Source organism: Gadus macrocephalus, chromosome 12 (genome assembly GCF_031168955.1).
Source record: "Gadus macrocephalus chromosome 12, ASM3116895v1".
NCBI lineage: Eukaryota > Metazoa > Chordata > Actinopteri > Gadiformes > Gadidae > Gadus > Gadus macrocephalus.
The window spans coordinates 2,301,575-2,324,198 of NC_082393.1; the positions used below are offsets into that span (position 1 = coordinate 2,301,575).

Genomic DNA, 22,624 nt, shown 5'->3' on the forward strand with positions numbered 1-22,624 from the left:
CCGACTAAACCGGAAGTAAACGTTGTAGACCCGGAAACACATCGTAGCACAGGGGGTTGTTTCTTTCAGAGGAACCCGCACACGATCGGCTGACATGGCTAACAGGACCGTGAAAGACGCCAACAGCATCCATGGCACCAACCCTCAGTATCTGGTGGAGAAGATCATTAGGACTCGGATCTACGAGTCGAAGTACTGGAAGGAGGAGTGCTTCGGCCTGACCGGTGAGTGGTGCGGGGGGGTGGACGGTGCACTGGTTAGCCTGATGAGCTAACGGGTGGATCCCAAGAGAAGTTAAGACCTAAGGAGAATATATTATGGGAGTTTGGAATAAGCTTCAAGAGAATAAACCCCATTACTCCTCTCGTTCTCCTCAGCCGAGCTGGTGGTGGACAAGGCCATGGAGCTGAAGTTCGTCGGAGGGGTTTACGGAGGGAACATCAAACCCACCCCCTTCCTCTGCCTCACGCTGAAGATGCTACAGATCCAACCAGAGAAAGACATCATCGTGGAGTTCATCAAGAACGAGGATTTCAAGTACGTTGGACGCAATGCTGGTCCATTATGTAGAAGAACTATTGTTGTTTTGAGTACACATGTGCTGACTTATAGCATACGGTTACACCCCTGTAGCTCCTCCTCCTCTCCGTATGATGCTGTATGAACACAAGCAGCTGTGGAGTCACACACTGTTGTGGACGAAACCACGCTGGACACTTTAACCGCTTTACAAAGTGGTCAAACTCATTTCTGTACGCGTTATTTCTCCTAGATACGTCCGCCTGCTTGGAGCCATGTACATGAGGCTGACGGGCACCTCGGTGGATTGTTACAAATACCTGGAGCCTCTATACAACGACTACAGGAAAATCAAGAGTCAGAACCGGAATGGAGGTTAGTGAATATTGTTTGTACACAGACCATTTAAGGATGAATGTATTGTTTGATAAGCGTACCTTGGTTTGAAAACACAGTGCTTGCATTGAGTAAAGGTCTCATCAAGTACAACATTGACAAAGGGTTTGCCATTGTCATGTTGCCTCCACAACTCTCACCCCAATGATGAATGTACTTTGTTTGTTCAACTTGAATCGTGAACGAAGACATTTGATTGGTCCACTGGCCTGACGCGTCACAATATAACGGACCCCTGCGGTGCTCGCTCGCCCCTCGTTCTGTTACAGAGTTTGAGGTGATGCACGTGGACGAGTTCATCGACGAACTCCTTCACGCGGAGAGGATGTGTGACATCATCCTGCCCAGGCTGCAGGTATGTGGGCGCCATGTCTCTAGTAGCGTACATCTTTTGTGTGTGTACGTGTGTGTGTGACGTGTTTGTGTATGGACACGGACAGAACGAAGGCAAGCTCTTAAAAAGTATAACGTTTTTTAACTGTACTGTGTGTGTGTGTGTGTATCTGCGCCTGTGTGTGTGTGTGTGTGTGTGTATGGACAGAACGAAGGCAAGCTCTTAAAAAGTATAACGTTTTTTAACTGAACTGTGTGTGTGTGTGTGTGTGTGTGCGCGCAGAAACGGCAGGTCCTTGAGGAGGCCGAACTCTTGGACACGCGCATCAGTGCCCTGGAGGAAGACCTGGATGAGGTGGAGAGCAGCGACGAGGAAGACGAGGAGGAGGAAAAGGTAACTCGGCGGTCACGTGACTTCTACTTCCGGTGGTTTGCAGGCTAGAACGTGAACCGCCCTCCTTCCCCGTCCCTTATGGCGCTCCTTTGGGCAATGCTGCCCGCCCCAAGTCTCAGAACAATTTACACACGATATGGCGTTGCTAATTGGGCTTTCCCCTTGAACGGTTGTTTTAAAGCCGTTTTACGGGGCTGCCTTTTGAAACGCCTCGCCGCTTCCACAGTCCCCTCGATAGTCATCGTCACCTTCTCCCCTCTTCAGCCGGAGAGGATACCCACCCCTGAGGCTCACAGACGGAGTTACCGTGACAACGACAGGCCCCGCCGCTCCCCCTCACCGCGCTACCGACGCAGCCGCTCGCCCAGACGGTCTGCCATCCATTTTTCTTTTTCTTTTTTAATACTTGATTCCATTTTGTTCCGTCTTGTCGTCGTCATCCTGAAACTCAACAAAAATGGCCTCTTTCCTCCTTCCCCCTTCTCCAGGAGGAGCCGGTCCCCCAAGAGGAGAAGGTACGCCGTCGCCCGACTCCAGATATCGTTGTGCTCTGTGACCACGCCGCCGTATTGTTGACGCTCTGTGCGCACACTATTCCCCGTGGCCGTTGTGCGACCGTGGTGGTGGTGTGTGTGTGTGTGTGTGTGTGTGTGTCTGGGGCTCGCTTGTGGCCCGAGGCGCTCTGCTGATTGGGCTCTCGTCTCTTGTCCCTTCCAGCCCGTCCCCGAGGAGAGAGCGCAGGGAGCACCGCAGCAAGAGCCCCCCCCGGAGGCACCGGAGCCGGTCCCGGGACCGCCGCCACCGCTCCAAGTCCCCTGGTAGGTTCCCCTCCTCCCGCCGGGGAGTACTACGGACTAATGCCGCTAGAACAGGTCACACCCTGGTCGTTAGCTGTGTTGTGAGAGACACTGCGGTCAGATGTAAGACCGCTCAACCTGCCCTACTGCCCTACAAAGTACAAATAGGGTGACGCATGCCATGTCATTTATGGTCATTCATATTACACATGTATACTTTTTTTAAAAGCCCTTGCTGCCGTCGGTATTCAGTAGGGGTGTGCACGGGTACACGTGTAACCGGTTAGTAAATCATAACCGTTAAGGAAAAATCGGTAATGAAAAACGTAAAAAAAAAATACTACGCCAAATACTAATCACCACGCCATTCGTTTCAATGGGAATCGCGACGGTCCATACTTTCAACATAAAGTTTACATATTTATAATTCGAAATTCGTCCCAGTCTTTATACCACAGATACTATAGGGTCTATAGCATTTTCTGATTACAGTTTAATGAAACAGTAAGCTGACAACATCCTAATTAACACTGCAACTGCAAATGAACCACGCGGAGATAACCATGGCAACCGGTCAAACAAATGTTCTTTTTGCGATTGTTCTTGCCCTCTGGGGGGGATTGGGTCTGGGGGTTGTGACGATATATGGCCTGTAAAGCCCTTTGAGACTGTATCTGTGATTAAGGGCTATACCGATTGAATTGGATTGAGTGACCCTAACTTCAGACACATTTAGAAAAATGTCGTTCTCTCAAGCTCTCCAATGAGTTCTAGTTCACTGTTTTTCTGTAAACTGCAATATAACGAATGTCACTCATCTTAATGTTTTCACCAGGGCACCACAGAAGTCACAGACATCGCAGTCACTCAAAGTCTCCAGAGAGGTGAGGCTAAACTGAGCAGTCTGAATTTGCTGCATGCATAAAATAATTGTGTGTGATATTTTTGTATATATGAACAATTATACAGAAGAATCAGGATACCACTGTTTTTGTTTATTTATCACTGTTCATTTCTCTGCAATAAACGTGTCTAAATAAGCAACCAACAAAAAGCCCAAACTGTAACATTGATTAAATGACTAAATCCAACCTCTGTTTTTCATACCAGGAGTTCAAAGAAAAGTCACAAGAAGAGCCGAAGAGGAAACGACTAGTCCATTCTGTCTTTCTACGTATTATTTTAATTTAGCGTGTTCTGTGTCTTTTTTCATTCTTATTGAGACTTCAAAATAAAAGCGGAAAATGCCATTCCAAAACGTGTCACGTTTGTAAGGAACTTTGACCAGATAGCAAACGGTAAATGGAAGTGAAGGATACCCACCCATTTCAGTCCATGTACTACTCCCCTGGCCTTTGGACGGTATGATAACTTTGTGATAACACAAATGATAAAACAATTGAGATAAGAGGCAATATGAATATTCATTTGCCTAATAGTATTATTATTACTATCTTAAATAAAACACCTATTTAGGTGTTTTACCTTGTATAAAAATAATATAGTCGGTGATTACAAAGTATGTGCTTTGTAACCATTCTTTCATTGCATGGTGGATTTCAACACTGAAAGACGTCTGAAAGTTGGTGCCATATTTAATAAATAAAGGATTTTGTCTAATTAGGTAACATGTGATTTTCTTTTTATTGTGTGCTGAGCTATAAGGGTAGTTGGGCCAGAAAGTCCTCAATTTCTCCACACATTCGGTTCATCCTTCTATTCTTAATCTGGGTCAGAATGTGTATGCTGTTTCTCCGAAACCAGGAGGAATGCAGCATTTCTGCTGCCTTCATGTGATACTCTATTGATCCCTGTCGGTCTTGAAGGATGAAGTTGAGGAATTTCGCATATTTGTTGTAAATTATTTGCCGCTGGGCTGGCTCTAAGTCAATTTCCAACAACTCCTTATATATCTTGTCAGCCTCCGTGTTGTCGTGATTGCTTGACTGTGCGTACAAACTCGCCAGGGTGATCTTCTCCAATAGGAAAGAATGAGGATACAGGCTGCACAGCTCCTCATAGAGACCGATGGCTCGTCTCCTCAGGCCCTCGATCAAGGGACTGTCACCGTCCGAGAAGATCTTCCACTTGTAGCAGCTCGCCAGGCCGAATTTGAGATGCCGTTTGGTCGGATGCCTCTCTAGAGCCTCGTTCGCCACGTCGATGGCCTCATCAAGGGACACGTGCATTCTGTAGACTCTCAGCAGGGGTCGGATCCCGCTGTAGCTGGTCTGGGACCTTTTCAGCACCTCCTTGGTCAGCTCACGGGCTCGCTCTGCGATCCCTCTGCTGTCGGTCATGGCGCGTCTCTCGAGGTACACCGCAGCCACGTACAAGTTGTCTGGATCGCCTTCAACGGCGCGTCTCAGGGTCTCCAAGACGTCCGCCTCCTGCTCTGGTGACGAGTCGTCTGGAGGAGAAGAAAACGCCAAGGCCAACGCGTGGCTGGTGGTCCACTCCACGGGGCATGCTGGTTCCACCTCGATGGCTTTCCTGAAGAGCTCCACCGCACTGCGTTTGCCGTCCTGGCCGAAGTTCATGAGGGTCCATGCTTTCTCGGCCAGGACCTCCTGATGGGGCTGCCCCTGAATCGGAGACGGGTATTCTCGCAGCAGTGCCTCCGCCTTGCCCAAGTACGCGAGGCTCTCGGACCACTCGTCCCGTCGGTAGTGCAGCCAGGCCAGGTTGCCGTAGTTGACCAGAAGCCAGGGACCCTCGTCTGCCACGGTGTTCCTCACCTGCCGGAAGGCCTCCCCCGCCTGGCCGAAGCAGCGCAGCGCGTCGCTCATGGTGGAGCCTGGGGTCTCCTCTTCAGAGGCCAGGAGGAAGTGGATGTGGGCCTGCAGGTTGTAGATGTGTCCCAGCCAGAGGTTGCCGTCCTCGGTGTCGATATCCTCCAGTTTGTCCCTGAGAAGGAAAAGGTGGTTTCTGTGGCTGTTCAGGTTCCACGTGAAGTGGCACTCGAAGGTCTCCAGTCGGGCCCTCAGGGTCGGGGGACTTGGAACCGCACTGAAGGGCCAATTAAAGACAAAGACGTTTGAGCTTTAAGGTCATGTTTCATAAGGAACCAGGATTTTATTTGGCATGCATTATTTATGGTTACATTTTTAGTTGGTCCTATTTAATTGTGATATAAACCAGCTGATGTTGAATACATTTAAATATACATTTAGGGCATTTAGCAGGTGCTTTTATTTAAAGCGACTTAAGATAATTAATATCGAATAAAAAAAGTTAACAATTAGTATATTTGTCAGAAGAATGAGAAACAACAATATATCTCTGTCGGTACAGTAAGGATGCTCATAGAAACAAGTGCCAAGCACTAACAATTGTTAGATTAACCCATTTCCTGTATACAGCAAAGATATAACTGATTATAAATGATTGTATTTAAGGTGGAAATAGTCAGTTCTTACCTCATCTCGGCTCTCCCTGACAGCACAGTGGTTAGTGGAGGACGACTGAACAGTGATCCGTAATATTTAACTTGTATGGGGCCATAAAGTGACGTTAGACATAAAGGTGGAACTTTATTTCGGCATGTGTTATCTACTCTCCAGTGGACAACACGTGTCGATAGGTTTCGGCTTATCTTCAGAGAGAAGAAGCAGTGTAAGTCCCGTCACATCTCTTCAATTTAATTCTCGCTCTGACACATGAAGACGCCCCGCGGCCTGGAGCGCCATCACACGGCTCCTACTTCCTCGGCCCGGCTCCTTTGTCCTTCTCAAACTTGGCGATCTTGTTAAAGATGTCCATCAGGTTGGCAGGGAGCCCCTTCTTGCCGGCCCCCCCTCCTGCGGGCTGCGGGGGTCTGGCCGCGTCCCCCTGTCCGTTACTGCTGGAGGTGGAGTTGGAGGGGGAGAGGGCCGGTGCTCTGGGCCCCTCCCCTGAGCTCCGCCCCCCTCCCCGGCCTGCCCTGGGACCGGCCGCCGTCCAGAGAGGTCCTCTCCGGGGCCGCGGGGGGGGCGGGGCCGCTCGGCCAGCACGGTCGATTTCTGCGAGGGCTGGGACTCGAGGGCGGAGGTGCCCACGGCGCCTCGCTTTCCTGTTGTGACCGTGTTCCTGCTCCTCCTCCTCCTCCCCTCTTCACTGCTCCACCCCCTGCTCCTCCTCCTCCTCCCCTCTTCACTGCTCCACCCCCTGCTCCTCCTCCTCCTCCCCTCTTCACTGCTCCTCCCCTCTTCACTGCTCCACCCCCTGCTCCTCCTCCCCCCCTCTTCACTGCTCCTCCCCCTGCTCCTCCTCCTCCCCTCTATCTCTCTTAGGGACCATCTACAAATTACAACCCCAAGACTGGTGTCATAGACTTTACCGTGGAATTGTGGTTGATTATAGTGATTCTCACAATTCACAACTTGACATGGTCCACAAGCAGGCATACATGGTAGTCCATATGCCTGCAACTGCCCTGTTGTGTTCGGCAGGCAGTTGTGCAATGACAGTGGATCATCTTCAGGAGGCCTTCTGGGGCAGCAGTCTTATTGGTCATAACTGGCAGGAGCTGTTTCTCCACCTGTTTCCATCCCCAATAGACTGTGTTCGTGTCACCTTCCTTTCCAATGCACACCATGATCTGGAAGTACACTCTTTGGCAGTGATATTTGTGTGATATGTATGTATGTATGTATGTATGTATGTATGTATGTATGTATGTATGTATGTATGTATGTATGTATATATGCACGTGTGTGTGTATACATATGTAAATATAGATGAAAAAATCAGAAAAATAATCAGGATACCACTGTTTTTGTTTATTCATCGCTGTTCATTTCTCTGCAATAAACGTGTCTTAATAAGCAATCAACAAAAAGCCCAAACTGTAACATTGATTAAATGACTAAATCCAACCTCTGTTTTTCATACCAGGAGTTCAAAGAAAAGTCACAAGAAGAGCCGAAGAGGAAACGACTAGTCTATTCTGTCTTTCTACGTATTATTTTAATTTAGCGTGTTCTGTGTCTTTTTTCATTCTTATTGAGACTTCAAAATAAAAGCGGAAAATGCCATTCCAAAACGTGTCACGTTTATAAGGAACTTTGACCCGATAGCCAATGGTGAGTGGAGGTGGAGGATCCCCACCCAGTTCAGTCCATTCCTCCTCCCTCTGGACAATATAACTTTTTGAAAAACATAAAACAATTGAGTTAAGAGGCAATACGAATATTCATTCGCCTAATTGTATTTTTTTCAGTCTTAAATAAAACTCCTATTTATAGTTCCCCTTTTACAAAAATTTAAAATAATTTAGTCGTTGGTGCTTACAAAATATGCGCTTTGTAACCATTCTTCCATTGTATGGTGGATTTCAACACTGAAAGACATCTGAAAGTTGGTGCCATATTTAATAAATAAAGGATTTTGTCTAATTAGGTAACATGTGATTTTCTTTTTATTGTGTGCTAAGCTACAAGGTTAGTTTGGCCAGAAAGTCCTCAATTTCTCCACACATTCGGTTCATCCTTCTATTCTTAATCTTGGTCAGCACGTCTCTGCTGTTTGTCTGATGCCAGGAGGAATGCGGTATTTCTGCTGCCTTCATGTGATACTCTATTGACCCCTGTCGGTCTTGAAGACTGAAGTAGAGGAATTTCGCATATTTGTTGTAAAGTATTTGCCGCTGGGCTGGCTCTAAATCAATTTCCAACAACTCCTTATATATCTTGTCAGCCTCCATGTTGTCATGATTGCTTGACGTTTTGCGTGCGTACAAATTCGCCATGGCGACCTTCTTCACTAGGAAAGAATGAGGATACAGGCTGCACAGCTCCTCATAGAGACTGATGGCTCGTCTCCTCAGGCCCTCGATCAAGGGACTTTCCCCGTCTGAGAAGATCTTCCACTTGTAGCAGCTCGCCAGGCAGTGTTTGAGATGCCGTTTGGTCGGATGCCTCTCTAGAGCCTCGTTCGCCACGTCGATGGCCTCATCCAGGGACCCGTGCAGTCTGTAGACTCTCAGCAGGGGTCGGATCCCGCTGTAGCTGCTCTGAGACCTTTTCAGCACCTTCTTGGTCAGCTCACGGGCTCGCTCTGCGAACCCACTGCTGTCGTTCCTGGCGCTTCTCCCAAGGTACATCACAGCAATGTACAAGTTGTCTGGATCGCCTTCAACGGCACGTCTCAGGGTCTCCAAGACGTCCGCCTCCTGCTTTGGTGAGTCTGGAGGATAAGTAATCGCCAAGGCCAACGCGTGGCTGGTGGTCCACTCCACGGGGCATGCTGGTTCCACCTCGATGGCTTTCCTGAAGAGCTCCACCGCACTGCGTTTGCCGTCCTGGCCGAAGTTCATGAGGGTCCATGCTTTCTCGGCCAGGACCTCCTGATGGGGCTGCCCCGGTATCGGAGACGGGTATTCTCGCAGCAGTGCCTCCGCCTTGCCCAAGTACGCTACGCTCTCGGACAACTTGTCCCGGTGGCATTGCAGCCAGGCCAGGTTGCCGTAGTTGACCAGCAGCCAGGGACCGTCGTCCGCCACGGTGTTCCTCACCTGCCGGAAGGCCTCCCCCGCCTGGCCGAAGCAGCGCAGCGCGTCGCTCATGGTGGAGCCTGGGGTCTCCTCTTCAGAGGCCAGGAGGAAGTGGACGTAGGCCTGCAGGTTGTAGATGTGTCCCAGCCAGAGGTTGCCGTCCTCGGTGCCGATGTCCTCCAGTTTGTCCCTGAGAAGGAAAAGGTGGTTTCTGTGGCTGTTCAGGTTCCACGTGAAGTGGCACTCGAAGGTCTCCAGTCGGGCCTTCAGGGTCGGGGGACTTGGAACTGCACTGAAGGGCCAATTAAAGACAAAGACGATTGAGCTTTAAGGTCATGTTTCATAAGGAACCAGGATTTTATTTGGCATGCATTATTTAAGTTTACATTTTTAATTGGTCCTATTTAATTGTGAATCCATCTTGCTGATGTTGAAACATTATTAACGTACATTTAGGGCATTTATTTAAAGCGATTTAAAGATAATTAATATTGAATAAAAAAGTTAACAATTAATATATTTGTCAGAAGAATGAGAAACAACAATATATCTCTGTCGGTACAGTAAGGATGCTCATAGAAACAAGTGCCAAGCACTAACAATTGTTAGGTTAACCCATTCCTCGTATACAACAAAGATATAACTGATTATAAATGATTGTATTTAATGTCGAAATAGTCAGTTCTTACCTCATCTCAGCTCTCCTTGACAGCTCAGTGGTTTGTGGAGGACGACTGAACAGTGATCCGTAATATATAACTTGTATGGGGCCATAAAGTGACGTTAGACATAAAGGTGGAACTTTATTTCGGCATGTGTTATCTACCCCCCTGCACACTCAATGGCCCCTCCCCTACCCATCTCTCTGGACCTCCCAACACCTCCTCCCCATTGCCGTCTCACCCACTTTGACCTGGGTACCCCTCCTGCACTCTCCAAACTTATAGGCTCCTCCAAACCTACTACCTGCTCCCTTGACCCCCTCCCCACTCCCCTGCTCAAGTCCTGCCTCCCTGTTCTCTGCTCTTACCTCACTAAGCTCTTCAACTCCTCACTGTCCCATGGAACTGTCCCCTCTGCCTTCAAATCTGCTGCTGTCACCCCCACCCTCAAGAAACCTGGTCTCGACCCCTCCTCCCTCAGTAACTACCGCCCAATCTCCAACCTCTCCTTCCTCTCCAAAACCCTTGACGCATCGTCACCACACAACTCCAATCCCATCTCCACGCCAATAACCTTTTTGAATCCCTCCAATCTGGCTTCCGCCCCCTCCACAGCACAGAAACCGCTCTCCTCAAAGTCCTCAATGACCTCCTCACCTCTGCCGACTCTGGTTCCCTCAACTTCCTCATCCTCCTTGACCTGAGTGCAGCCTTCGATACTGTAAACCACACCATCCTGCTCACCAGACTCAGCAACCTCGGAATCGAAGGAACTGCACTTGGCTTCACTCCTACCTCTCCGACAGATCTCACTTCATCTCTCTCCACAACCACACATCTGCCACAGCCACCGTCACACAAGGCGTTCCCCAAGGTTCTGTACTTGGCCCCCTCCTCTTCATCATCTACCTCCTCCCCCTTGGTCAGTTACTCCGCCATTTCTCCATGGACTTCCACTGCTACGCCGACGACACCCAGATTTACCTCAGCACCAAATCCCCCCACAACCCCCCCCTCTCCCACATTGAATCCTGCCTGTCTTCACTCACTATCTGGATGCAAAATAACTTCCTGAAACTTAACAGCAACAAAACTGAACTCCTCCTCATTGGCTCCAAATCCACCCTCAGTAAACTCGCAAACCCCCCCACACTCACTATCGACGGCACCACGGTCTCCCCCTCCCCCCAGGCCCGCAACCTTGGCGTAATCTTTGATTCCACCCTCTCCCTTGAACCCCACATCCGCCACACTGTCAAAACCTCCTTCTATCACCTCCGTAATATTGCAAAGATCAGATCCTCCATCACACCTCACGCTGCAGAAAGACTCATCCATGCCTTCATCTCCTCCCGCCTTGATTATTGCAATTCACTCCTTGCCGGCATCTCCACCACCTCCATCAACAGACTCCAACTGGTCCAGAATGCAGCAGCCCGTCTCCTCACTCACACTAAAGCGTGGCACCACATCACCCCAGTCCTCAAGAATCTCCACTGGCTCCCCATCTCACATCGGATCCACTACAAACTCCTGGTCCTCACCTACAAAGCTCTCCACCATATGCCCCCCCCATATCTCTCTGATCTTCTCTCCCTCTACCAACCCCCCCGGGCCCTCAGATCCTCCTCAGCTGGTCTCCTCTCCACCCACACATCAAAACTCCACAGCCTAGGTGACAGAGCCTTCTCCAGGACATCTCCCAGGCTCTGGAACTCCCTCCCCCAACATATTCGTGACTCTGAGTCCCTCACCATCTTCCAGTCCAAATGGAAGATGGCCTCAAGACTCATCTCTTCTCCTCTGCCTACCCCTAGATCACTCACTATCCCTAGCCCCATCAACTCAAACTTTGAGTTGACTTTTTTTTTTCTTTTTTGTCTATTTTTGTGCCCCTATGTAAAGCGCTTTGAGTGCGTGAAAAGCGCTATATAAATTGAATCTATTATTATTATTATTATTATTACTCTCCAGTGGACAACATGTGTTGATAGGTTTGGGCTTATTTTCAGAGAGAAGAAGCAGTGTCTCCCTTGATAAGGTATATGGCCCTGGCTATGAATCAGACGGCCTGGGACTAGCATTTGGTTCGTCCTCAAGGACATAAACAAATGGAGGATTAATACCTCGTATCAGTCGGAGAGGCACTGGCCTGTCCCTACACATATATATCACACAAATAAACAAATGGAGGATATTTTGTATCGTTTGCACACTTAATTTTTCCCTTTGTACAAAAAGCACACCAGCCCGATGTCATTACACAATTTATCAACGATAGATGACCAAGGATCTAAATCACACTGCATTTTGGGTACCAGTGTTAAGAACACAACCTCCACACCCCACTGGGAGTATCTCCGCCCGTAACCGACGGTAACGGTGGACAGAGGGAGAGACGCAACACATGACACCAATAAAGCATCTCTGTCGATAGCAAAATGAACAATAAGGCCTTGGAGGTTCGATAAATCCCGTCTTTTTATGGAAAAAACAAACGTAACAGATTACTACGACAAAAGGAACAACAAAAAGGGATTCTCTTGATCAGGCTTGGATTCCATAACCTAGGGGTCAACACCATGTCACCGTGGTAACTGGTTTTCCGGCTCCCATCACATCTCTTCAATCGAATTCTCGCTCCGACACTTTAAGACGCCCCGCGGCCTGGAGCGCCATCACACCGCTCCCAGGCTCGTCGCTATGGGCGGGCCATAGGGGGCCGGGCCCGCCCCCAACAATGCTTGTGCCCCCCCACTTGAGGCACAGATCTCAAAAAAAGAAAAAAATATTTATATATTATCTTATTATTTATATTATTAACGCTCCGTTCACTTGCATGGGCCCTTCAAAACTTCCGGCGGTGAATTATATTTGATAATTCACCGTTGCCAAGTATAATTGACCGCTGTCAAGGTAAACAAAGGCTTTTTTGGCTCTAATGGCGAGACCTTTTTTTTTTACACAAGCAATGAGAGAATAGATGCTTTACACTAATGAACAGGCACAAATGGGCTAGTGAAATCGAGCGCAACCTTCCTGCCGGAATCTCTAACCTCTGATTGGTGGGTGGGCGTCTCCTGTTTGACAAAAACAAAAAGGCAGCACGAGCACACTTAACGTAGTTTCTGCTGTTTTGTCAGTCAAAAAGGCTTGCTATTCTTTATCAGAAAATCCACGATTACCAGCTGTGTTATAACATGACCAGCTAATAATAATAATAATCATTTTAAAACCTTGACATAATCTGTCAGATGACTATTAAATGACAGTTGACCACAAGGCGATTCTAACTATGCCGCCTCTTGAATTGCTTCATTTTTTAGTCGGCAGGGGCTTGTAATTCTGCGTAACATGATAAGGTGCAAGGAGCAGAAAAAGTTGACATGGGTGCTAATTTTCAGTTGAAAAAAGACGCTGGCATTATTTTATCAGCTGAGGGCGTATTCATTGCCATAAAAACTGAGCTAATCAACAAGTACCACATGTTTTAATACTATGAGGCTCATGAAAACGCCCTCAGCTTATAAAATTGATTTATTTTAATAAGTTACTTATTTTAATTTAAATAAACATAATACCAAGGGTCAGAAGTTTTACAAGAATTTTGATCGTACAAAGTCATGACAGAGGGACTTGGTGTCTTTATTCATGCTTGAAAGATGCACATATATTATTTTTTTTGAAAGGGAATAAGCTGATTTTTTTTTTTTTTTAATTAAATGCAAACCCCAGTGAATCATGCTCTTGTTTCTCTGTTTTGAGATTCACACAGACTTAGCAGTCTTGTTTAAATGTTACAAATTGAGTAATAAACTGAACTTGGAAATTGTTTTAAGTTGTTGCAGAGGTTATCTCAGCTAATTTTATTAATCTAAATAAATAAATATTAGCAGGTTCTCAATAGTGGGCTATTTCAATTCAGGGAAGGCGCAAAAAATTATCTGTCTCCTAGGGTGGGAATGACAGAAAATAATTGAGAGCCACTGGTCTAGAACATGTTGTACTTGTTGATTAGCTCACGTTGTTATGGCAATGAAAACGCCCACAGCTGATAAAATAATGCCAGCGGTATTGTTTTAACTGAAAATTGGCAACTTTTTTTTGCATCAGAACATGATTTTTTTGCATCAGAAGTTTTATAAAAATGTATGGGTCCCTGAAAGTGAGACAATGTAGTTTATTGCTCCCGAAATAGTGGTATGTTTCTCATATTATTAATCTTCATGTTGTACCAATTTGTTTCAGTAACTGTGTAAATAAAAACAAAAGGGGGAACTATGGTCATTTTTGAGTGAAACTTAAACAAAGGAAAATTAATATACCTCACATTTTTTATTACAGTTCACATCCATTGATTATTCCTTCATCCAAATAGTCTTTTTTCCTTTCATCACCTTAGTGATTCAGAACTGCATTATTTAGCTGATACTGCCAGCTTTTGGCTTAGACATACAACAGCATAGTAACTAATAAAATAAAGGTTGTGGAATAAAAAAATCTTGGACAGGACTTTATATACTTCATATACCCCTGTGGCTTCCTGGGGTTGAGCCCCCCCCAAAAGTCAGATCCTAGAATCGCCCCTGCTTACTTTCATTTCTAGTTCATCATCATGGATATTCATAAGTGGTTGAAAAGCCCACCAACAGTCTAATAATCAGTCAAATAATTTCCTGGACCCATCAAAGGTAATCCCTCTCCTGCTTTTAGCTGGAACTGAAAATTAATGACCCCCGGATTCCCCCCGAAGACGGAAAATGGACAATAGCAATGATCCTTAGCACATTCAACTGTGCACTGCAGGCTATGCCGACTGTTCTCACAGCCTACTACACCCTTGCCCTAACTTTAGGAGCTTCCACAGCAATGTGTGAAAACTCATTTTCCACGTTGAAAAACGTCTCCTCAGAGCATCGGCGCGGTATGCTGCACAGACTCAAGGCCCAGCTGATTCAGCTTGCTTTTGAAAAGGACCTAACTCACAAGTTTACGTCTGAGTGGAAGGATATGTTGATGAGGAGGTTCTAATGGCAATGCATATCTCTCTGTTAACTGCTTTTACACCTAATATGTTGTATAGTCCAGTGTTTTAAGGATATATATTCATAGCATTGCTTCTATGTAATGTATTGCTTTAAATGATGAGGAATGATGTGATGTTGTAGGCTATAGGCCAGGGCTTCAATTAAAATTGAACAAGGTCCAGTTACTAAAAATTCCTTCCAAGAAAGGTCCGAACCTACCACGTCTTAATAGCCTTCTTTTGTCAAATACAATCAACACGGCATATTACCTTATAATTTCAGATGTATTTATTTTCAATTTCCAAATAGCTTACTTTTAACCATGAAAAACTAGTAAGACAAAGTAACGCATAATATATATATATATATATATATATATATATATATATATATATATATGTATAAATATGTATGAAAAAATAATCGGAAGAATCAGGATACCACTGTTTTTGTTTATTCTTTGCTGTTAATTTCTCAACAATAACATGTCTTTATAAGCAATCAACAAAAAGCCCAAATCGTAACATTGATTAAATGACTAAATCCAACCTGTTTTCCATAGCAGGAGTTCAAATAAAAGTCACAAGAAGAGCCGAAGAGGAAACGACTAGTCCATTCCGTCTTTCTACGTATTATTTTAATTTAGCGTTTAATTTAGTCTCTTTTTTCATTCTTATTGAGACTTCAAAATAAAAGCGGAAAATGCCATTCCAAAACGTGTCACGTTTATAAGGAACTTTGACCCGATAGCCAATGGTGAGTGGAGGTGGAGGATCCCCACCCAGTTCAGTCCATTCCTCCTCCCTCTGGACAATATAACTTTTTGAAAAACATAAAACAATTGAGTTAAGAGGCAATACGAATATTCATTCGCCTAATTGTATTTTTTTCAGTCTTAAATAAAACTCCTATTTATAGTTCCCCTTTTACAAAAATTTAAAATAATTTAGTCGTTAGTGCTTACAAAATATGCGCTTTGTAACCATTCTTCCATTGTATGGTGGATTTCAACACTGAAAGACATCTGAAAGTTGGTGCCATATTTAATAAATAAAGGATTTTGTCTAATTAGGTAACATGTGATTTTTCTTTTTATTGTGTGCTGAGCTACAAGGTTAGTTTGGCCAGAAAGTCCTCAATTTCTCCACACATTCGGTTCATACTTCTATTCTTAATCTGGGTCAGAATCTGTATGCTCTCTCTCCGAAACCTGGAGGAATGCAGTATTTCTGCTGCCTTCATGTGATAATCTATTGACCTCCGTCGGTCTTGAAGACTGAAGTGGAGGAATTTTGCATATTGGTTATTAAGCATTTGCCGCTGGACTGGCTCTAAATCAATTTTCAACAAATCCCTAAATATCTTGTCACACTTCATGATGTCAGGATTCCTTGACTGTGTGTATAAACTCGCCAGGGTGATCCTCCCCAATAGGAAAGAATGAGGATACAGGCTGCACACCTCCTCATAGAGAACGATGGCTCGACTCCTCAGGTCCTCGATCAAGGGACTGTCCCCGGCTGAGAAGATCTTCGACTTGTAGCAGTTCGCCAGGCCGAATTTGAGATGCCGTTTGGTCGGATGCCTCTCTAGAGCCTTTTTCGCCACGTCGATGGCCTCATCCAGGGACACGTGCATTCTGTAGACTCTCAGCAGGGGTCGGATCCCGCTGTAGGTGGTCTGGGACCTTTCCAGCACCTCCTCGGTCAGCTCACGGGCTCGCTCTGCGATCCCTGTGCTGTCGGTCATGGCGCGTCTCCCAAGGTACACCACAGCAATGTACAAGTTGTCTGGATCGCCTTCAACGGCGCATCTCAGGGTCTCCAAGATGTCCGCCTCCTGCTCTGGTGACGAGGTGTATGGAGGAGAAGACATCGCCAAGGCCAACGCATGGCTGGTGGTCCACTCAACGGGGCCTGCTGGTTGCACCTCGATGGCTTTCCCGAAGAGCTCCACCGCACTGCGTTTGCCGGCCTGGCCGAAGTTCATGAGGGTCCATGCTTTCTCGGCCAGGACCACCTGATGGGGCTGCCCCTGTATCGGAGACGGGTATTCTCGCAGCAGTGCCTCCGCCTTGCCCAAGTACGCGAGGCTCTCGGACCACTCCTCCCGGTGGTAGTGCAGCCAGGCCAGGTTGCCGTAGTTGACCAGCAGCCAGGGACCGTCGTCCGCCACGGGGTTCCTCACCTGCCGGAAGGCCTCCCCCGCCTGGCCGAAGCAGCGCAGGGCGTCGCTCATGGTGGAGCCTGGGGTCTCCTCTTCAGAGGCCAGGAGGAAGTGGACGTAGGCCTGCAGGTTGTAGATGTGTCCCCGCCAGAGGTTGCCGTCCTCGGCGCCGATGTCCTCCAGTATGTCCCGGAGAAGGAAAAGGTCCTTTCTTTGGCTGTTCAGGTTCCACGTGAAGTGGCACTCGAAGGTCTCCAGTCGGGCCCTCAGGGTCGGGGGACTTGGAACCGCACTGAAGGGCCAATTGAAGACAAAGACGTTTGAGCTTTAAGGTCATCTTTCATAAGGAACCAGGATTTTATTTGGCATGCATTATTTATGGTTACATTTTTAATTGGTCCTATTTAATTGTGAATCCATCTTGCTGATGTTGAAACATTTTTAACGTACATTTAGGGCATTTATTTAAAGCGATTTAAAGATAATTAATATTGAATAAAAAAAGTTAACAATTAGTATATTTGTCAGAAGAATGAGAAACAACAATATATCTCTGTCGGTACAGTAAGGATGCTCATAGAAACAAGTGCCAAGCACTAACAATTGTTAGGTTAACCCATTCCTTGTGTACAACAAAGATATAACTTATTATAAATGATTGTATTTAATGTCAAAATAGTCGGTTCTTACCTCATCTCGGCTCTCCTTGACAGCTCAGTGGTTTGTGGAGGACGACTGAACAGTGATCCGTAATATATAACTTGTATGGGGCCATAAAGTGACGTTAGACATAAAGGTGGAACTTTATTTCGGCAGGTGTTATCTACTCTCCAGTGGACAACGCGTGTTGATAGGTTTCGGCACATTCACCTCCTCTTTGGCAACACCAGTTACAATGTTTCTCAGAGATGGGTCTGGAGAGAATGGTGTGCAAATGCTAAGCTTTTCCCAGATCTTTTCTAAATCAGAGTGGTCTCTATTCATCCTTGCTTCTGAGGATTCTAGGTGCTGCTCGTGTTGGTGAGGTCATTGAATTCCTGCCTGGCGTTGTTGTATTCCGATGTGATGGGTGTAGACATGGTCCACAATGCTTGCATTTCCTCAGTCATTCCACTTCCATGGGTCAAACCTCCACTGCTTTTTAAGGATCGCATCAATGTCTGCTTGAGGACAAGGTCAGAGCTAAGGCCTGCCAGTCCTGGTTGCTGCGGCGGATCACATGGAAACCCCTGGAAAACTTGTCATGTACATGAGGGTGTCTGGTTTCGAGTTGGCACATTTCTTGGAGGTAGAAATATGCCGATTTCAGATAGTTGCCGTGCTCTGCGGCGGAAAATATTGGCAGACAGTCCAACATTGCGCGCAAGTGCATCTTCCAAGATCCTGTACGATCTGCTTTGATCAGAGCTTGGGCTGTCTCCGGCATCTTCTGATAGTTAAGCCACAGCCGGCTGGTTTTTGACCTTTTTCTAATCATGTCAGTGCATTTTAGTCCAATGGATTCATTGACCCAGTAAACATGGGGTTAGACACCAAGATTACATGGCTAGGTCAAATAATGAAGGAGTTAGGGTCAGGGCTTCCTGCCCATCTTGGACGCTTTCTAGTGGTCAATCTTTGGTCAACTTTTAGTATGTTATTGAGAACACCTAATGCTACAAAAAACTGCTGAGAAACCTTTTGTTAGAATTATTTTGGGGTTAGCGTTTTCTTTTCATTCTGCAGCTGTCTAATATGGAATAATTTGGTCTTGGCCAACTTCTATACACCAACTTATCTTATCACATGAAGCCAGCTGGTGTAAGTAACGTAAGTTGTCCTCAAGTAAACTCTAGCTGAACCTGCATGAGAATAACAAAAAATAAGTCATTTTGCCACCACAGGCATATAGTGCGTTCAAAACTCTGGGTGTACCTGTAAGTTACACCAGACCTAGATGGTCGACAAAGTATTATTATACCTTATTGTTTTAACACATTTTATACATTGGTGCATACACAAGTGCTTTCATCAAGTTAATATCTTGATGAAACCCCCTTTGTATTAATGTCTTAAGGACACAGATGAATCAACCCTTCTTGACCATATACACTGCAATATAACGAATGTCACTTATCTTAATGTTTTCACCAGGTCACCACAGAAGTCACAGACATCGCAGTCACTCAAAGTATCGAGAGAAGTGAGGCTAAACTGAGCAGTCTGAATTTGCTGTATGCATAAAATAATTGTGATATGTATGTATGTATGTATCTATGTATGTATGCGTATGTATGTATTTATACACGTGTGTGTGTATATATATATATATATATATATATATAAATATGTATGAAAAAATAATCAGAAGAATCAGGATACCACTGTTTTTGTTTATTCATCGCTGTTCATTTCTCAGCAATAACATGTCTTGATAAGCAATCAACAAAAAGCCCAAATCGTAACATTCGTGATTAAATTACTAAATCCAACCTGTTTCCCATAGCAGGAGTTCAAAGAAAAGTCACAAGAAGAGCCGAAGAGGAAACGACTAGTCCATTCTGTCTTTCTACGTATTATTTTAATTTAGCGTGTTCTGTCTCTTTTTTCATTCTTATTGAGACTTCAAAATAAACAGGGAAATGCCATTCCATAACGTGTCACGTTTGCAAGGAACTTTGACCCGATAGCCAATGGTGAGTGGAGGTGGAGGATCCCCACCCAGTTCAGTCCATTCCTCCTCCCTCTGGACAATCTAACTTTTTGAAAAACATAAAACAATTGAGATAAGAGGCATTACGAATATTCATTCGCCTAATTGTATTTTTTTCAGTCTTAAATAAAACTATTTTGTAATCACCAAAAAGTCCTTGGTGATTACAAAATATGCGCTTTGTAATCATTCTTCCATTGTATGGCAGATTTCAACACTGAAAGACATCCGAAAGTTGGTGCCATATTTAATAAATAAAGGATTTTGTCTAATTATGTAACATGTGATTTTTTTTTATTGTGTGCTAAGCTACAAGGTTAGTTGGGCCAGAAAGTCCTCAATTTCACCAGACATTCGGTCCATCCTTCTATTCATAATCTGGGTCAGAATGTCTATGCTCTCTCTCCGAAACCTGGAGGAATGCAGTATTTCTGCTGCCTTCATGAGATAATCTATTGACCTCCGTCGGTCTTGAAGGCTGAAGTGGAGGAATTTTGCATATTTGTTATAAAGTATTTGCCGCTGGGCTGGCTCTAAATCAATTTCCAACAAATCCCTAAATATCTTGTCAGCTTCCATGTTGTCAGGATTCCTTGACTGTGCGTATAAACTCGCCAGGGCGATCCTCCCCAATAGGAAAGAATGAGGATACAGGCTGCACAGCTCCTCATAGAGACCGATGGCTCGACTCCTCAGGTCCTCGATCAAGGGACTGTCCCTGTCCCTGTCTGAGAAGATCTTCCACTTGTAGCAGTTTGCCAGGCCGTATTTGAGGTGCCGATTGGTCGGATGCCTCTCTAGAGCCTCTTTCGCCACGTCGATGGCCTCATCAAGGGACACGTGCTCACTGTAGACTCTCAGCAAGGGTCGGATCCCGCTGTAGCTGGTCTGGGATCTTTTCAGCACCTCCTCGGTCAGCTCACGGGCTCGCTCTGCGATCCCTGTGCTGTCGGTCATGGCGCGTCTCCCAAGGTACACCACAGCAATGTACAAGTTGTCTGGATCGCCTTCAACGGCGCATCTCAGGGTCTCCAAGATGTCCGCCTCCTGCTCTGGTGACGAGGTGTATGGAGGAGAAGACGTCGCCAAGGCCAACGCATGGCTGGTGGTCCACTCAACGGGGCCTGCTGGTTGCACCTCGATGGCTTTCCCGAAGAGCTCCACCGCACTGCGTTTGCCGGCCTGGCCGAAGTTCATGAGGGTCCATGCTTTCTCGGCCAGGACCACCTGATGGGGCTGCCCCTGTATCGGAGACGGGTATTCTCGCAGCAGTGCCTCCGCCTTGCCCAAGTACGCGAGGCTCTCGGACCACTCCTCCCGGTGGTAGTGCAGCCAGGCCAGGTTGCCGTAGTTGACCAGCAGCCAGGGACCGTCGTCCGCCACGGGGTTCCTCACCTGCCGGAAGGCCTCCCCCGCCTGGCCGAAGCAGCGCAGGGCGTCGCTCATGGTGGAGCCTGGGGTCTCCTCTTCAGAGGCCAGGAGGAAGTGGACGTAGGCCTGCAGGTTGTAGATGTGTCCCCGCCAGAGGTTGCCGTCCTCGGCGCCGATGTCCTCCAGTATGTCCCGGAGAAGGAAAAGGTCCTTTCTTTGGCTGTTCAGGTTCCACGTGAAGTGGCACTCGAAGGTCTCCAGTCGGGCCCTCAGGGTCGGGGGACTTGGAACCGCACTGAAGGGCCAATTGAAGACAAAGACGTTTGAGCTTTAAGGTCATCTTTCATAAGGAACCAGGATTTTATTTGGCATGCATTATTTATGGTTACATTTTTAATTGGTCCTATTTAATTGTGAATCCATCTTGCTGATGTTGAAACATTTTTAACGTACATTTAGGGCATTTATTTAAAGCGATTTAAAGATAATTAATATTGAATAAAAAAAGTTAACAATTAGTATATTTGTCAGAAGAATGAGAAACAACAATATATCTGTCGGTACAGTAAGGATGCTCATAGAAACAAGTGCCAAGCACTAACAATTGTTAGGTTAACCCATTCCTTGTGTACAACAAAGATATAACTTATTATAAATGATTGTATTTAATGTCAAAATAGTCGGTTCTTACCTCATCTCGGCTCTCCTTGACAGCTCAGTGGTTTGTGGAGGACGACTGAACAGTGATCCGTAATATATAACTTGTATGGGGCCATAAAGTGACGTTAGACATAAAGGTGGAACTTTATTTCGGCAGGTGTTATCTACTCTCCAGTGGACAACGCGTGTTGATAGGTTTCGGCACATTCACCTCCTCTTTGGCAACACCAGTTACAATGTTTCTCAGAGATGGGTCTGGAGAGAATGGTGTGCAAATGCTAAGCTTTTCCCAGATCTTTTCTAAATCAGAGTGGTCTCTATTCATCCTTGCTTCTGAGGATTCTATGTGCTGCTCGTGTTGGTGAGGTCATTGAATTCCTGCATGGCGTTGTTGTATTCCGATGTGATGGGTGTAGACATGGTCCACAATGCTTGCATTTCCTCAGTCATTCCACTTCCATGGGTCAAACCTCCACTGCTTTTTAAGGATCGCATCAATGTCTGCTTGAGGACAAGGTCAGAGCTAAGGCCTGCCAGTCCTGGTTGCTGCGGCGGATCACATGGAAACCCCTGGAAAACTTGTCATGTACATGAGGGTGTCTGGTTTCGAGTTGGCACATTTCTTGGAGGTAGAAATATGCCGATTTCAGATAGTTGCCGTGCTCTGCGGCGGAAAATATTGGCAGACAGTCCAACATTGCGCGCAAGTGCATCTTCCAAGATCCTGTACGATCTGCTTTGATCAGAGCTTGGGCTGTCTCCGGCATCTTCTGATAGTTAAGCCACAGCCGGCTGGTTTTTGACCTTTTTCTAATCATGTCAGTGCATTTTAGTCCAATGGATTCATTGACCCAGTAAACATGGGGTTAGACACCAAGATTACATGGCTAGGTCAAATAATGAAGGAGTTAGGGTCAGGGCTTCCTGCCCATCTTGGACGCTTTCTAGTGGTCAATCTTTGGTCAACTTTTAGTATGTTATTGAGAACACCTAATGCTACAAAAAACTGCTGAGAAACCTTTTGTTAGAATTATTTTGGGGTTAGCGTTTTCTTTTCAGTCTGCAGCTGTCTAATATGGAATAATTTGGTCTTGGCCAACTTCTATACACCAACTTATCTTATCACATGAAGCCA

General features: G+C 46.0%; 4 protein-coding genes across 4 annotated transcripts; 1 reads left to right on the forward strand and 3 right to left on the reverse strand.

The window, feature by feature from the left end:
* Positions 1-4: 4 nt before the first annotated feature.
* On the forward strand, positions 5-3,697 carry prpf38a (pre-mRNA processing factor 38A). The gene is made up of 10 exons (XM_060067732.1): positions 5-224; positions 378-537; positions 773-894; positions 1,185-1,270; positions 1,532-1,642; positions 1,907-2,013; positions 2,131-2,157; positions 2,360-2,460; positions 3,275-3,323; positions 3,550-3,697. Exons 1-10 carry the CDS (start codon positions 95-97, stop codon positions 3,593-3,595), a joined length of 939 nt encoding a protein of 312 aa, XP_059923715.1. The 5' UTR covers positions 5-94; the 3' UTR covers positions 3,596-3,697.
* On the reverse strand, positions 3,414-6,482 carry LOC132469717 (interferon-induced protein with tetratricopeptide repeats 5-like). The gene is made up of 2 exons (XM_060067728.1): positions 5,859-6,482; positions 3,414-5,448 (listed from the first exon to the last, which is right to left on the reverse strand). Exons 1-2 carry the CDS (start codon positions 5,861-5,863, stop codon positions 4,098-4,100), a joined length of 1,356 nt encoding a protein of 451 aa, XP_059923711.1. The 5' UTR covers positions 5,864-6,482; the 3' UTR covers positions 3,414-4,097.
* A 696-nt stretch (positions 6,483-7,178) lies between these two features.
* Positions 7,179-18,971, reverse strand: LOC132469511 (uncharacterized). The gene is made up of 5 exons (XM_060067503.1): positions 17,457-18,971; positions 15,712-17,058; positions 10,231-10,292; positions 9,601-9,748; positions 7,179-9,203 (listed from the first exon to the last, which is right to left on the reverse strand). Exons 1-5 carry the CDS (start codon positions 17,630-17,632, stop codon positions 7,853-7,855), a joined length of 3,084 nt encoding a protein of 1,027 aa, XP_059923486.1. The 5' UTR covers positions 17,633-18,971; the 3' UTR covers positions 7,179-7,852.
* Positions 18,972-19,118: 147 nt separating this feature from the next.
* On the reverse strand, positions 19,119-22,545 carry LOC132469716 (interferon-induced protein with tetratricopeptide repeats 2-like). Its single transcript, XM_060067727.1, has 2 exons — positions 21,521-22,545; positions 19,119-21,124 (listed from the first exon to the last, which is right to left on the reverse strand). Exons 1-2 carry the CDS (start codon positions 21,694-21,696, stop codon positions 19,768-19,770), a joined length of 1,533 nt encoding a protein of 510 aa, XP_059923710.1. The 5' UTR covers positions 21,697-22,545; the 3' UTR covers positions 19,119-19,767.
* Between the last annotated feature and the right edge of the window lie 79 nt (positions 22,546-22,624).

Coding starts and splice junctions, on each gene's coding strand:
- prpf38a (XM_060067732.1), top strand. CDS start 95: ATGGCTAACAGGACCGTGAAAGACGCCAACAGCATCCATGGCACCAAC. Junction 538..772: donor ATCAAGAACGAGGATTTCAA/GTACGTTGGACG, acceptor TATTTCTCCTAG/ATACGTCCGCCTGCTTGGAG. Junction 2,158..2,359: donor CGGTCCCCCAAGAGGAGAAG/GTACGCCGTCGC, acceptor TGTCCCTTCCAG/CCCGTCCCCGAGGAGAGAGC.
- LOC132469511 (XM_060067503.1), bottom strand. CDS start 17,632: ATGTGCCGAAACCTATCAACACGCGTTGTCCACTGGAGAGTAGATAAC. Junction 10,293..15,711: donor TTTCTGGCCAAACTAACCTT/GTAGCTCAGCAC, acceptor TGTGGTTTACAG/TATCGAAGGCTGCACTCAGG. Junction 9,749..10,230: donor GGGAACCAGAGTCGGCAGAG/GTGAGGAGGTCA, acceptor GGGGCCATTGAG/TGTGCAGGGGGGTAGATAAC.
- LOC132469716 (XM_060067727.1), bottom strand. CDS start 21,696: ATGTGCCGAAACCTATCAACACGCGTTGTCCACTGGAGAGTAGATAAC. Junction 21,125..21,520: donor TCAAGGAGAGCCGAGATGAG/GTAAGAACCGAC, acceptor TTGGCCCTTCAG/TGCGGTTCCAAGTCCCCCGA.